The sequence below is a fragment of the Amphibalanus amphitrite genome, unplaced genomic scaffold (assembly GCF_019059575.1).
Source record: "Amphibalanus amphitrite isolate SeventyFive unplaced genomic scaffold, NRLGWU_Aamphi_draft 000016F_arrow, whole genome shotgun sequence".
Classification (NCBI taxonomy): domain Eukaryota; kingdom Metazoa; phylum Arthropoda; class Thecostraca; order Balanomorpha; family Balanidae; genus Amphibalanus; species Amphibalanus amphitrite.
The window spans coordinates 984,363-998,195 of record NW_024881512.1 but is presented as its reverse complement, the minus strand read 5'-3'; the positions used below and the strand labels follow the sequence as shown (position 1 = coordinate 998,195).

The following is a 13,833-nucleotide window of genomic DNA, read 5'->3' as shown; positions in this document are numbered from 1 at the left end:
CAAGAAGACAGAGTATCATACGTTCTAGGTGTCGCTAGCAGTCAGGTTTCCATCACGGTGACGTTTCCATGTGCTCGTCGGCCAATGTTTGGCTGGCTTGGGGCGCCATCTATATGCCACAACTTCGGTTCATTGAGTTCATTGCCTCTGTTGTGATTCCGTCTCACTGTGCGATGGGCGGCGGGGTTCAGTTTCGCAGTGCGATTCTCTCCGTGTGGTTGTGTCTCTGGTAGAAGGCCTGTGAATTTTAGAGGACCAGCTTCCCTTGCGCGAAACTTCGTTGAAGTGGTAGCTCATACCAATACTCCGATTTCAGTGGTCGTTGGAATTAGTCGTTGGCTTCATCGAAGACCTCGGACATCAAGGTCAAACTCCAGCTGCTTTTCTTTCTTTCGGTCAGCAGAAGTGAGTGAGTTTTCATGTATTTTTTTCTTCATATTTTTGTGTTCTGGTGCCCTTCTTATGTGCCAGTAGCATGCAGTGAAATTTATGAATTTATTGCTAGTGTTAAAGTGAAAGGCACCATATCAACATCAACATGGGAAATTAAACTAATAAAGATGTTTGGTTCATGACTTGTGTTGGATTTTTGTACTTTTTCGCTGAGCTATTCCATAATTTCTTATGCATATAACTGCAGCCATGAAACTATGTTTCTGATAGTACAATGTGGCATAATTAAACATCAACATCATCTGCTTATCTTTGTGTAATTAGGTTTATATGGCTCAAAAATAATCAAAAAGACACCATGTAGGTATACGGGAAAACTGATTGCCAATTGTCATCACAAAAGCCTCTTGGAAACATGGCTTCCGTCCGGGCAGATCATGCAGTACCCAACTTCTAGAAGCATTGGATGATTGGAGTGGGGCCATCGAACAAAGCAGCCCAGTGGATGTCATCTACCTTGATTTTCAGAAGGCCTTCGATTCCGTGCCACATCAACGACTTCTCAGTAAGCTCCAGAGCTACGGGGTGTCCGGCAAACTACTGGCTTGGATCCAGGCGTTCCTCACAAACAGAAAGCAGCAGGTGGTCATTGACGGATGTCCCTCGAACTGGACGGAGGTCGCTAGCGGCGTACCCCAGGGCTCCGTGCTGGGACCCTTGCTCTTTCTGGTATATGTGAATGACCTGCCAGACGTGGTGCACTGTACCGTGAAATTGTTTGCCGACGACGCGAAGCTGTACGCTTGCACTCGTCTTCCTAGCGATTCGGTCGCCTTACAAACGGATCTTACGTCATTGTCACGATGGTCTGATTTATGGATGATGGCATTCAACCAGAAGAAGTGTACAGTGCTGCACCTAGGAACAAGAAATTGTGGAGCTACTTATACACTGGGCAACACCTCCTTAGCCAGCACACGCCTTGAAAAGGATCTGGGAGTTCATGTGGACGCCGAACTGAAGTTCCGTGAACATGCTGCATCAGCAGCGGCAAAGGCAACTCAGCTCCTCGCAGTTATCAGGCGGTCGTTCTCCCTCATTAATGAGATCACCTTGCCTCTTCTCTTCAAGACTCTGGTTCGTCCGCACCTAGAATACGGCAACCTCGTGTGGGGACCGTTTAACAGAGCGGACCGGCGACTGATCGAGAGAGTGCAGCGCAGGGCAACCCGACTGGTTGAGAACATCCGTCACGAACCCTACGTGCAGCGGCTCCGAATGCTGAAGATGCCCTCACTCTACTACAGACGACGTAGAGGAGATATGATATTCATGTACCAGCTGTTTCACGGAGGGCTCGATACCGACCCTGAAACATTCTTCACGCTGGCCGATGGAGTTACTCGTGGGCATCCATACAAAGTGAGGAAATGTCCGGCAACCTCGAGAGTGCGACGATCCTCGTTCGCTCTACGGGTCGTGAACGACTGGAACCGACTCCCGGCTGAGGTGGTGTGCGTCCCATCGATCAACTGCTTCAAGGCGAGGCTGGATGCACACTGGTCCCACTTACGATACACCATTCCCGATTCCGATTGATCCTCGACAAGCCAAATACCAGGAGCTCGATGAGATCGGGTACGACAGGCTATAAGCCTAAAAATCCCGATACCGTAAGGTAAGGTAAGGTAAGGTAGGAAACAAGAACTCTTGCTTTGTGACATACCTACATTTATGCTCGGAAGTCGGAAAGGGAAATGTCCATTTATCAGTAATTGGGGCACAACAATCATTGCAACTTTTCCAAAAGAAATGCAGGAGTTTTTTCAAGCCAGATCATGACTGCATACCCGCAAGTGAGGCACATTACCAGTACCTACAACACATTCAACCCATGGGAAATACAGCATAGGCACCATAATTCACCACTTGATTCCAAGCTCAACACATCAATTTATTCAAAACAAAACTGAGAGCACCCTACATCTCACTGTGCTCCACCCCACCAGCTGACCGTCCGTCCCTCCCTCAGACCGCCGGTGCCGGCGGGTGCAGCTGAGTGCGGCCTCCAGCGGGGCAGCATGATGAGCGAGGCGGCCGGCGGCTACCAGCGGCTGGGCCAGGCTGAGGCCGGCGGCGGCGGTGAGCTGCTGCTGGCCGACAGCTACTACCCGCCGGTGAAGCTGAGCCGGCAGGGCGCCGCCCCGGCCGCCAAGCGGGACGACGAGAGTGACGAGTCTCCGCTGCTGGGGCAGAGCACCAGCTCCTCCAGCGCCGTGGACGACGACACGCCCCAGAACGCCACCACGTGAGTGTGCGGGGTCAAACGGTGGGGGGGGGGGGCAGAGGGGCCAGCTGATAGGGCTAACTCGACCTTCACTAGGGCCCCTTAGCGATCGCTAAGGGACATGCTGCCTCGAGGCAGCATGTCCAGTCCAGACGAGGCTTAAAAGGTTTTAAAAATGGCAAAAGACAGTTGACCTACCTACGCTTACAGCTAGAGTGAATTCAGCTGCGTATTTCGCTCTTCACTGACGTGCTCCGTACTCGGCTCCTGACGTCTCGTTTGTCTGCCCTCGCAGGAGCTGCGAGACGCTGATCCACCTGCTGAAGGGTAACGTCGGCTCCGGGATCCTGGCCATGCCAGACGCCATGAAGAACTCGGGCCTGCTGGTCGGCATCATCGGCCTGCAGCTGATCGGCGCCGTGGCCATCCACTGCATGCACATGCTGGTGAGTGTGCTGCCTGCCGTCCGCGGATACTGCGGGGGACGCTGGGTGGGGAGGTGGTTCCCGATAGGTCAGAGACCGTACGAATGGTCTGTGGCTCGTGATTGCGGGGGTTATGCCCGGTAATCGCTTATCTGACAGGGCATGAATCTGTCGTGTGTGATAGTCGCAAGGAATTGACACATAGATAGCCAGTACTCGCACTGCAAACAACAGATCGTATATTTGGAATTGACTAACTCACACGGTAAAGGGAACTCGGGAAAACTTATTTGTCTTTCCGTGTCTGTTTGCCTTATCATCGTCGGCAAACATGACTTGCTTTCTGATACTCTGGAGTACAATATGTGATATGGATTCCGATGATTTATTTTTCTTTTATTTTCGGTGGTGCGCTATGAGTCATACGGCCGACGTGTAGCTAGTTTGCGGACTTCATCGCGTTGAGAACGTGACCTGAAGCCAAGGCCCCTAAAGCCGATCCGGAAACCTACCCCTGTTCCGGATAAGTTGCAAGATAGCTAAAAAGCCGGGGGCGGGCGCGTGCGTCTCGTAGCGCTGGCACCATTCTGTCGGCGGCTCGTGTGATTCAGTGCGCCGCATAAACAGGGCATCACTGAGCGGTCGGTCCGCCAGGCATGTCCTCCGCTCGGCAGCCGGCCGGCTCAGAGGTCCGGTAAGGACCAGTGGTCGGCGCCAGACACCGGCACTGTTACCAGGGGGACTGGGCACACGACGGGGGCAGTTATCACCCGTTCAGGAGGACTCCCGCCGTTGCCGGGTCCGGTGCTGTCCGGATATTCGGGTCCGGGGTGTGAATGGGAGACGGACTGCTGAATCCCCGCGCGGTGCGGTCCGGCCCGCTCCGTCCGGTCCGGTGCGGTGCGGTCCGGTCCGGTCCGGGGACGGTGAACGGTGCAGAGCGGGCCGCCCGGCGCCGGCGGAGCAGCGCTAGACTGTGTATGCTGTGTGTGGGACTGGTGCGGTCTGGAATGGGCCGGCGACCGACCGGCAGCCCGCCGCCTGTCCGGGCGGGTCTCGGAAGGGCGCGTCTCTAGGAGGGAGGGGTCAGTGGTATAGTGGCAGAGGGGTGTATCACTGCTATCACCGGGACGCTAATCCCGCGGTGGAAGTACTGCGGGGATGGCCGGTATCAACCCCGCCTCAGCTATCGTGGCCGTTAGTGCCCGGACGATAACCCGGCGCGGCGGGGGACGGGTAGGGGAGGGGTGATAAGACCACGGATGCCGATCACCGAACACCCGGATGTGCTATGTGCACCCCTCGGTCGCCGTTGGACTCTGAAAATGTGCGGAAGCGAAATGGGGAAATGATGATGGTCTGTATCAAATCGATGATGATGGTATGGGTTTTAGGATGCCTCGGCGACAAAGGCCATTTGGCGTCTGTTTTGTATTGAATTATTTGCTTGGCTGATCGCATGGTCTGCAGTGCAGAGAACCTGCAAGGCAATGTGCTTAGAAGTATGCCGGATGCGGTGTTTCGTTCACATGAAGCGCTTGCCAGTGGGGTTTGCCTGTTTCTCACAGCTGTGGTTAGGCTCCATTCAATAAAAACGATGCTTATATGCTAGAAGATGTTAGAGTTTAGACGAATCGTCTGTTTCCAATTAGTGCCAGCCGTCTCACCTCCCGCAATCATCTGTCGAGCTCGGCTGGACCTGTACTGATAAACAGCATGGTTCTTGCTGAACCCGGGGTAAGATACGGCATACGCCTGTCTGAGGTCGCACGCACGATAAGAACGGACGGGCCTGAATTACAGATGGTTTGGTGGGACCCTTTGTCCTGAACTCGGTATCAAAGTGTAGCGTTTGGTAAGATGAAGAAAACTGTTCATGAAGTCGCCTGGTCTGTTATTTGAGGCTTCTTGCAATAGCGCGATTAGTAGCTACTAGCTACGGCACCGTCGGGGAGCTTTTCAAGTTTTTTTTTTATGTCAAAGAAGTGCATCATTGTGCGTTTAGTTCAGGAGTCTTATCTTAGCGACCTGACCCACCCCAATGTTTCCTGCTTATCGGCTCTTGTCCTCGATGTGAGCCGGCGTTGTTCGTTCTCTGGTCACTCGCACACAGATTATCTGCATGAGAAGACATTTCGGAGTCTTACTTACTACCGCCCTCACGTGATTGATAATAGGGATGCGGTCGAACACGGCGGGTCGCTCGTTCCCCGCGAGCCGTGCTGCCGCTCGGGCCACTATCTTATCTGCATTATGTCGCCGTCTGACCGGGTTGGCTGCAGCGCGCGCATTTCAACACCCCTCCATGCCAACACCGAGCTCTCGCCGACGGGCCGTAAACGAACCGGGACGGTTTTTTTCCGACTGCGATTCGTCAGAAAAGCGTGAAACGTCAACGTTTAGTGTCCACTGTCAGCCGCTCATTGCGACAATAGCTACCCGGGATAAACACAGTGGTGGATACCACGGCACCGCGCGGTGTCTCGCGGAGCTCACAGGCCGTTACAAAGGCCGGTGCTTATCGGGCTGTCGCTTCCATCGCACTGCGCTTCGGAGAATCCTCCCCCTCAGACATCTCACATCACACCACGTGGCTATTGCGTGGAGCAGCGGTTTTCCGTTGTGGCAAGACCGCTGGATGAACTCAGCCTTGCAGAGCTGCGGGTTTCCGCTGCAGCGAGACCGGCGGGTTCGATATCCTAGTTCGTTCGCACATCAGCGAATGCACTAGAAAGGTGGCGTAGCGGTTGTAACCCATGGTGTTGATTTGACACCGGCGAAATCCGATGTGCACTGACCTGTGTGGAAATTTCACACCGACGGGATTTGCCTAGTAACCGCCCCGCGCCGGTCGCACGGGTTCAGGGGTCGGCCGGGGACTCGGACCGCTCCTCCGGCGCAGGGAACGCATCGCTGGCGGCGAGTACGGCTCGTATCAACACCTTACGTCACTGCCACCACCGCATGTGGCTGGGCTAATGGGAGCCGACGGCCGGTTCTGAGGGGACTGAACCGGTCCCCAACTGGTCCCGGTCGCTGTTTATGTGCCGATGTATGACTGTCGTATTTATGTTGACATGTGTTGATAAGCGACCTCAGCACAGGGCATTATCTACCGGTACTGAGGTGACATATATGGTTGCCAGGGCCCAGGCCGCACTTTTCGGGATCTTTTCGGATCGTCGGCAGTCGTTATGGTTTACATTTTGGTGCAGACGGGAATTTCTTTCGGAGTCTCGTAATGTCGCGCGCTCCCCGGGGCCCGTTACTCCTTTCTAGTACTAACGTCCCCGCTGCCCCCGTCGCGTGCCGTCCGGTTCCCACCCGGACCGCCGCGGCTGACCACAGGCGTGGTGACGTCACCCGCGCGACCATTGGTCCATTGATAGGGGCCGGCTGGTTGACTGGCTCAAACCGCCTGTGTAGCGCCGCCGCGCGCCAGACGGGGTGGGAGGGACACCCGGCGCCACCGCGCGGCACGCGTCTGACCACGGCGGTACACACTGCCCCGCTGCTCCGCGGCGTCTGGTGGCCGGGAATTTTCCACACAGAGGCGGACCGGCACGCGACTGCCGCCGAGACGACGGTGTCCGCCGGCCGGCGGCCGTGAAATGTTCCACATGGCCAGCGGCACGTGGCCGGCCAGGAAGAACAGTCTGCCGTCTACTCGATGAGGAAGCAGTGTAGGATGATCAGGGGTCTTCTGGTGTGGGTAGATTTAACTGATAAACAATGGGTGGTTTTTGTTGAGTTTGATGTCTGGTTACTGGGATACATTTCTGGTTTAGGTACTTCACTGCTGTATCTCGGAAGAAGAAGTTCAAGGGCGCATGGGGTAATCTTATTGTCTCCGAAAGGCAGCAGCACATTGTATTTCCTTGTGGTGGGTGGGGTCAGACGCACTACCTGACCCTGCCTTCTAGACGTGCTGAGCAGACTCCTGGCCCCGCCTTCCACACGTGCTGAGCAGATGCCGGGGCCGTGTGTGGACTCAAAGGTCTGTTCTCCACACAGGTGCTTTGGCCGCTGTCGGCTCCGATCAACGAAACGACAGTCCGAATAGTGACGCACTGATTAGGTCGCACACCTGGTTGTATCGCGTTCGGTGACCCCCGATGGCGTGGATTGATTGCATGCAGTGTCACTGACGGACGACCCCTGCTATATTGTGTCCGGCTGGCACCTGTCTGACCTTGTTTGGTACGGGACGGATAAAGACTATACCCTTCCCCTCCCTGCATGTGCTTCGATCGCAGCTTTTCGCAGTCAACGCCAGTCATCTTTCTTTGCTTTGTCATGGAATCGAATAGCACATGTTCTTGACAAGTTCTCATAAATAAATCGGCTGTGTTTTGGGAGCCTGGTTACAAGGAAGGAAGGACCCAACGTCAAGTCAGTGCGAACATTGTAGGATAGGGTTTCGTTGTCTGTCAGTGACGCTTGAGTAAAACACTACGGGATTCAGCTTTTGGAAGTCACGGAGACTACTCTCGATTCTTTCGTATTATTCTTAGTCTGGATCGCTCTTCAGCTCATCAGTCCTCTTCTTTAAGTAGACGGTCCCAAAATGTTTTGGCAGACCCCGATATGAACGTGCCCTTTCAGCTCGCTTCCCCCGTCCCCAGGTGGACTGCTCCAAGATGCTCGGCGAGGTCCTTATATGAACCCACATTAGAGTCCGCTTCCCCGTCCCCCAGGTGGACTGTTCCAAGATGCTGGGCGAGGAGGTGGGCCTGCGAACCATGGACTACGCCACGGTCGCCGAGGAGGCGTTCCTGTGCGGCCCCACGCCGCTGCGGCGGCTGGCGGCGCCCGCCCGAAAACTGGTCAACGTGTTCCTCTGCATCACCCAGCTGGGCTTCTGCTGCGTCTACGTCGTGTTCGTCAGCCAGAACGTCAAACAGGTGAGACGGGGTGGACGGGAGCGAAGAGAGCTGTCTGGGGGTGTTACCCGAGAACGAGTGTTACCCGCCGGTGAGTCGGATAACGTGTTTGAGGTCGGGGAGGGGAGCGGGATCATTTGTAAATGCAGCTTGGACTCTGTCCAGTGTTCCTCCTTTCTAAAATCATTCGTTGTGAACATCTCGTCTTTCAGTAAACAGCAACTTCATATTCGTACCTACGCAATGATTCGCGTTACACAACTTTGTCAGTATCTGACATGTTTACATGAATGACATAAACTTATCAGCGGGCGTCTCGTCAGTTACATCCAGCGAATGGAATTTTACCACCGGGACCGGGGGTCCGCGGACTCGGGTCCTTGCCACGCGGTGTCCTCTGCTCGGGTGCATGTCATGTCTACATCGACTGTGTGGAATTGGATGGTGTCCGGAATTCCGCCTTACCGAGCGTGTTTTATCATTTGGTGCGTTTGCCAACCGCATTGTCCGTAAACATTTCGTTCGACACAAAGACCAACTGTTATATGCAACGTCTCATCTTGGCTAACGACTGGCGTCTTAAATTGCCATTGAATTGTGCAATTTGCGTGATTTTACCGAAATATTTCCATCCTTTCCTCTTCTTCCTCCTGATGAAACACGGCTGATCGTTAATATGTATTCACTCCCCCTCGTGTTTCTCTAACAATCGGTATTCTAATATGCCTATCCCACAGGTGGTCGACTCCTATATGCCTGAGCACGTCTCCCTATACGTCTACATGGTCGCCATCATCGTACCGTGGGTGCTGCTCTGCTGGATCCGAGACCTCAAGATCCTGACGCCCTTCTCCATGATGGCCAACGTGCTCATCATCGTCGGCCTGGTCATCACCTTCATCTACCTGCTGCACGACCTGCCGCCCATCTCGGAGCGCAAGGCCTTCTCGTCGCTCGCGCAGCTGCCGCTCTACTTTGGAACGACCATCTACGCGTTTGAAGGCATCGGAGTGGTAAGTGGAACCGCGAGCGGAGGGAAATGTATGGTAACTGGCGCCGGGACTGGGGTCTTGATGGTGCGTGACCGCGAACAGACGGAATTATTGGTTGGGAATTGACGTGCTGCAGGTCGAACAAGGTGAGTTTTGATGTTTATGGCAGCATTTTTTTTTTTGGCATTGGTTAACTAGCGAACGAGTGAGTTTATCGGAGCGTTTATTTCTCCGATAAACTCGTTGATAAGCTCGTCTGTGGATACCGGCTAGCGCTCCGCTCTGATAATCCTGCTGTTGATCCCAATTGATTGAACTGTGTGCTGTGGTTTATCATAATTACCGAGGCTGCTTCTGCGGGCCGGATACTTTGAGTTACACAGTTAAATTAGTACAGTCAGTGTTTGACAAATTTCCCAGCCGCCGTAGGTCATCGTTCCTAATCGAGCAGTCATTTCTGCCCCTTGCCGCTCCCCTAGCCTATAGCCCGGAGCGCGGGCGGCGGGCCGGTCTAACTCCGCCCTGTTCCGCCCGCTGGCGGGCCGCGGGCGGCTAGTTCCGAGCCTGAGTCAGTCATTGTGTTTTTGCTCGGTTCGCTGAGGACACGGTCCAAATGACAGTCGTCCAATTGTGGCCGTTGAGCTCGTGGATTCAGTGCAGATCAAACACGGTCGGAGATGCCATCGCTCTGTGGTGTAGTCGCACCCTGTCGCTTGGTGCGGCTATCATTTCCGATTCACTACACATATTGCTTTGATTGAATACACAGTACACACTCTGGGCCCCGTACCCTAATCGAATAGCTAGTGAACGAGTCACCTTCATGTGCTATCGAATGAATGTATGACGATAAGACCTCGACTTATCGCGGGTGCTCAAAAGTACACTTGGCTCTGTAATAGGTACAACGCTCTATCAAACATGAATCATCAACCTTGTTTACCACTATCACGTACCCCTCCCGCCCGCCCCCTCGCACGTACCCCTCCCGTAGCAGCTGTCACCCCCCCCCCCCCCTCCGTCAGGTGCTACCGCTGGAGAACGAGATGGCCGACCCGGCCGAGTTCCGCGGCTGGAACGGCGTGCTCAACACGGGAATGACGCTGGTCATGTGTATGTACACGGCGGTGGCGTTCTTCGGCTACCTCAAGTACGGCGACGCCGTGCTGGGCAGCATCACGCTGAACCTGCCCACCAGCGACTGGTCAGTCGGTGGAGTCTGGATAATGTACGCATGCGCCGCCGCTGGGGACGGGATGGGTGCGCCGCCGAGCTTCCTACATGACCCTACTAATTCCGTTAAATTTCTTTTCTTATCCTGATTAAATTATAAAGATTGTCTTTCTATCATTTTGATGACTACATTATTCCCTGCGCACATATTTAAAAAATATGTACCTCTTTTGACTTTGTATTGCCCTCAGTAAGAGCTTCCCTAACCAGGTAAGTTTTATAGTCTTCCTTTTTTTCCTTCCTTCTTTTTTATGACTGAACGCACAATGTAAACGCTAGCTTTTGCTCTGCTTCGCTTGCAGCTTGAGTGTTCGCTTATCGCTTTTTGCTTTTCATTTGGTGAATGTGACATTTTTTGCCTATTGTGAATGTCAATGTGCATTTATTGCCGTGCTGTTTTGCGCTGCACTTGAAAACTGTTGTCGTTTTGATGCCTGTTTGTTGTGTGACTTTGAAATGTTCTTTTTCTTCCTAAAATCCACCAGCTCCTCCAAGACTACGCACTCCTATTCGTCATCAATGCATATATGACGAATTCCAGCTGTACGAGTCCAATTTCATCTACGTAGTCTGATTCTGCCTTGTATAATGTGCTCGTATGCTCATATGTACGATCCTATTGCCTTTATGGTCACAACACACGATTTACGGTCAAAGTTGTTTTTTTCGCCATCGTGGATGGCAGGTTTTCTCTCCGTCTTAACATTAAATAGCCCCAGAATTACTGGACCGGGGTCTGCCCGCTCCGCCCAGCCGGTCACCGGGCCACCGCCCGCCGCCGGTCTGCGATATGCCGTCTGGCAGAGCGGGTGGGCCGTTACCAGCCGGCTCGATCCAGCGCCCAGCCGGCCGCCGGCGCACGCCAGCCGGTCCCAGCTGGTTTATATTTGGGAATCGGACCGACCGAGACATGTGACGGGCGGAGCAGAGCATTACCGCCCAGTTATTACTGCTGCGAGACCTCATCTGAAAACTGCTCACTATTTGCAGACATTTTACATTTGACTTGGTTGAAAAAAAAAACAATCAAATTATATGGGTCGTATTCTTGGTCACTCAACGCATTTATCAAAGCAAGCGCAAATCACAAAAGTTCTCCCATTTCCCAATCGTGAATCGATTTCAGCACTTCTCTCCCATTGACGTTCCTACCATTCCTATCAGCACAATGCTGCAATCTCCGTTCCCCCTCTCTGACCCTCGCCCTTCCCCCGCTGACCGTTCTCCCCCTGCTCGTGCTCTCAGGCTGGCCCAGGTGGTGCGCCTGAGTATGGCCGGCGCCGTCTTCCTCACATACATGCTCATGTTCTACGTGCCGTGCAAGATCCTGATCCCGCCGTTCATCGCCAAGTTCCACTCGGAGCGACACAAGATTCTGGCAGAGTTCGGCCTGCGCACCGCGCTCGTCCTCTTCACACGTGAGTACCGCCCGTAACTCGAAAACACGGAAGTAGTGACAGTGACTGGTCCTGATAAAGCTCAAACTGAAGTGGGTTGCAATGGTCATATTGTTACCGATTGCTAGTTCGGACTACGATCTCGTGTGCGTCGGTATTTTGGTTTCACTTGTTCAACTGTTCTACCTTTAAGTCCCTTTTGTGATTTCATCGTCCATAGATAGCATGATTCATGTTATCTGTGCATCGTTCCGTGCCACTGACACTGCCACATAACAAGTTTTGCAGTACAGTGTATTGTTATGCAGCGTAGACGCTGTCATTTTGTCCAGCCGGCCGCCTAATGTGGGGCTGTCTCTCTGGTCTCTACCCCTCCCTGACGCCCCTCCCCGCCCCGTGACCCGTACAGTGCTGGTGGCCGCGCTGGTGCCCGACCTCAGTCTGGTCATCTCGCTGGTCGGCGCCGTCAGCAGCAGCATGCTGGCGCTCATCCTGCCGCCCATCATACACATGGTGGTGGTGGGCGCGCGCGGCGGCTACGGCCCCTTCTACTGGATCCTCTGGAAGGACCTGTTCGTGGTGGTGTTCGGTCTGACGGGATTTGTCACCGGCACGTGGGCGAGCATTAACCAGATTATCGAGGCGATGGAGGGGCGGTAGCGAGTGGGGTGAACTGCTCAGAGAGTGCCGCGCGGCGCCGGCGGAGAGACATGGCCGCGTGTGGCTCCGGTGCCGGCCCGGGTCGCGGCGAGCAAGTGCCTGACTGGGAGCCGGCGGTGGTCGACTCGGCAGAGGTGAGACACCGACCGCCGTCTACTGGTGCCTCTGAGTCTCGAGCGAGCCATGACATTGCCGGTGGGCGCAGCGGACCGGAGGCGGAGACCAGCCTAATAATGCTCTGCCGTGGGTAGTGGAAAACAGCCGTCAGTGCCGTTCGAAGGGCCAGAGTGTCGCGCACCTAGGGCACTCGAGCACCTGGGCCGGACATTGAGAGGCGACAGTGAGAGGCTCTACACTTGACGCATCCTCAGCCGTCGGCGGCCAACCGTTGGCCGCTGTGGTCGCCGCAGCCAAGTCTTCCAGTGTGCGTGTGTGCGGGAAATGGGAGAGATCGCCTGTCAGACTGCCGGGGAAAGTGTCCGATCATTCCAGCCCGGTCCAAACGGCGCGCCCCTGGGTGGACGGTGCAGCCCTCCGCTAGCACGTGTCTGGTGGGTTGGCTACGATCAAGACTGGGAACGGGAAAGATTGGGTGAAAACTTGTTCTGATTTCAGGAGGCATTTGTTTTACGAGCATGTTGTTTTATTCGTTCGTTTATGCGCGCGTTTACCTCACATTTTCAGAATCTCGACTTCGCGATCATTTCGACGGTTATCATGCATGCTAAGTAACCTTGAAAATTTGGGGATGATCGGGATGTTTCGGGGAATACTGCACTAATTTGGACTAGTGCGATGATATCAATTTTATAGGCCTCTTCCACATCGTTCTCATAACTGTGAGCTACATTCGAAACTAACCACTATGCAGCTGTGATACCTTCAAAAGCTGTTATCAATTAGGGTAGGCGCGAATGTACCAGTTAGAGCCGCGAAACCAAACTGTTCCGCGGAGGTAGAGACATGATGGTATTATGTTTGGCTCAACACGCGCGTGCTCTGAGAGTGTGGTTCACCAGCCAGCACTCTCGCACGCACATTCCACCGCATTGGAGTGTATTTTTGCGTGCGTCTGCGTCACTTTTGGCGTGCGCGCGCCACATGTGCCTTTGCTGGCGCCGGGGAGGCGATGGCAAATCCTCCCCCTCCGCGAGCCTGGCGCCGAGTGAACTGTGTACTTTGGTGACCAAATGTGCTATATAACGACCGGTAAACGTGTATGGTTTGCTACATATCCAAATACATGTTTATTCAATTATTTTATTACACAAATCGTGTACGAGTGCGTTTTGATGGATTTGTACCACGTTAGGTGATGCGATGGATAATACATGGATGCCTGCGTGAAAACGTGGACGGGTCTCGTTCTGTCAGTCGAAAATGCTACGTTAATCCGAAGAACGAGTGTAGGTTGTGTTTCAAGCAGAAAACGACAGCCCGCCAGTTTTGTGTTGCGTGCATGCAGTAGCTGTCAGCAGTGGAACGGACGGTGTTCTCGTCTGGACCGACGGAAGCCAACACGACGCCGTACAGGCGCCGACCGGAACGTGTCGCACGAGACCC

At 54.1% G+C, this 13,833-nt stretch overlaps 1 protein-coding gene across 3 annotated transcripts; it reads left to right on the top strand.

Annotated features, from left to right (window-relative positions):
- Nucleotides 1-99: 99 nt before the first annotated feature.
- LOC122387359 (proton-coupled amino acid transporter 2-like) lies at nt 100-13,528 on the top strand. 3 transcript variants are annotated; one of them, XM_043377482.1, is made up of 9 exons: nt 100-405; nt 2,426-2,701; nt 2,976-3,126; nt 7,731-7,757; nt 7,830-8,009; nt 8,726-9,001; nt 10,006-10,184; nt 11,459-11,631; nt 12,020-13,528. In XM_043377482.1, exons 2-9 carry the CDS (start codon nt 2,475-2,477, stop codon nt 12,268-12,270), a joined length of 1,464 nt encoding a protein of 487 aa, XP_043233417.1. In that variant the 5' UTR covers nt 100-405; nt 2,426-2,474; the 3' UTR covers nt 12,271-13,528. The 3 variants fall into 3 exon arrangements, with proteins under 3 accessions (XP_043233417.1, XP_043233427.1, XP_043233435.1); XM_043377492.1 differs by lacking the exon at nt 7,731-7,757 and having other exon boundaries at nt 178-405; nt 7,803-8,009; XM_043377500.1 differs by lacking the exon at nt 7,731-7,757 and having other exon boundaries at nt 185-409; nt 7,803-8,009.
- The last annotated feature ends 305 nt before the right edge of the window (nt 13,529-13,833 follow it).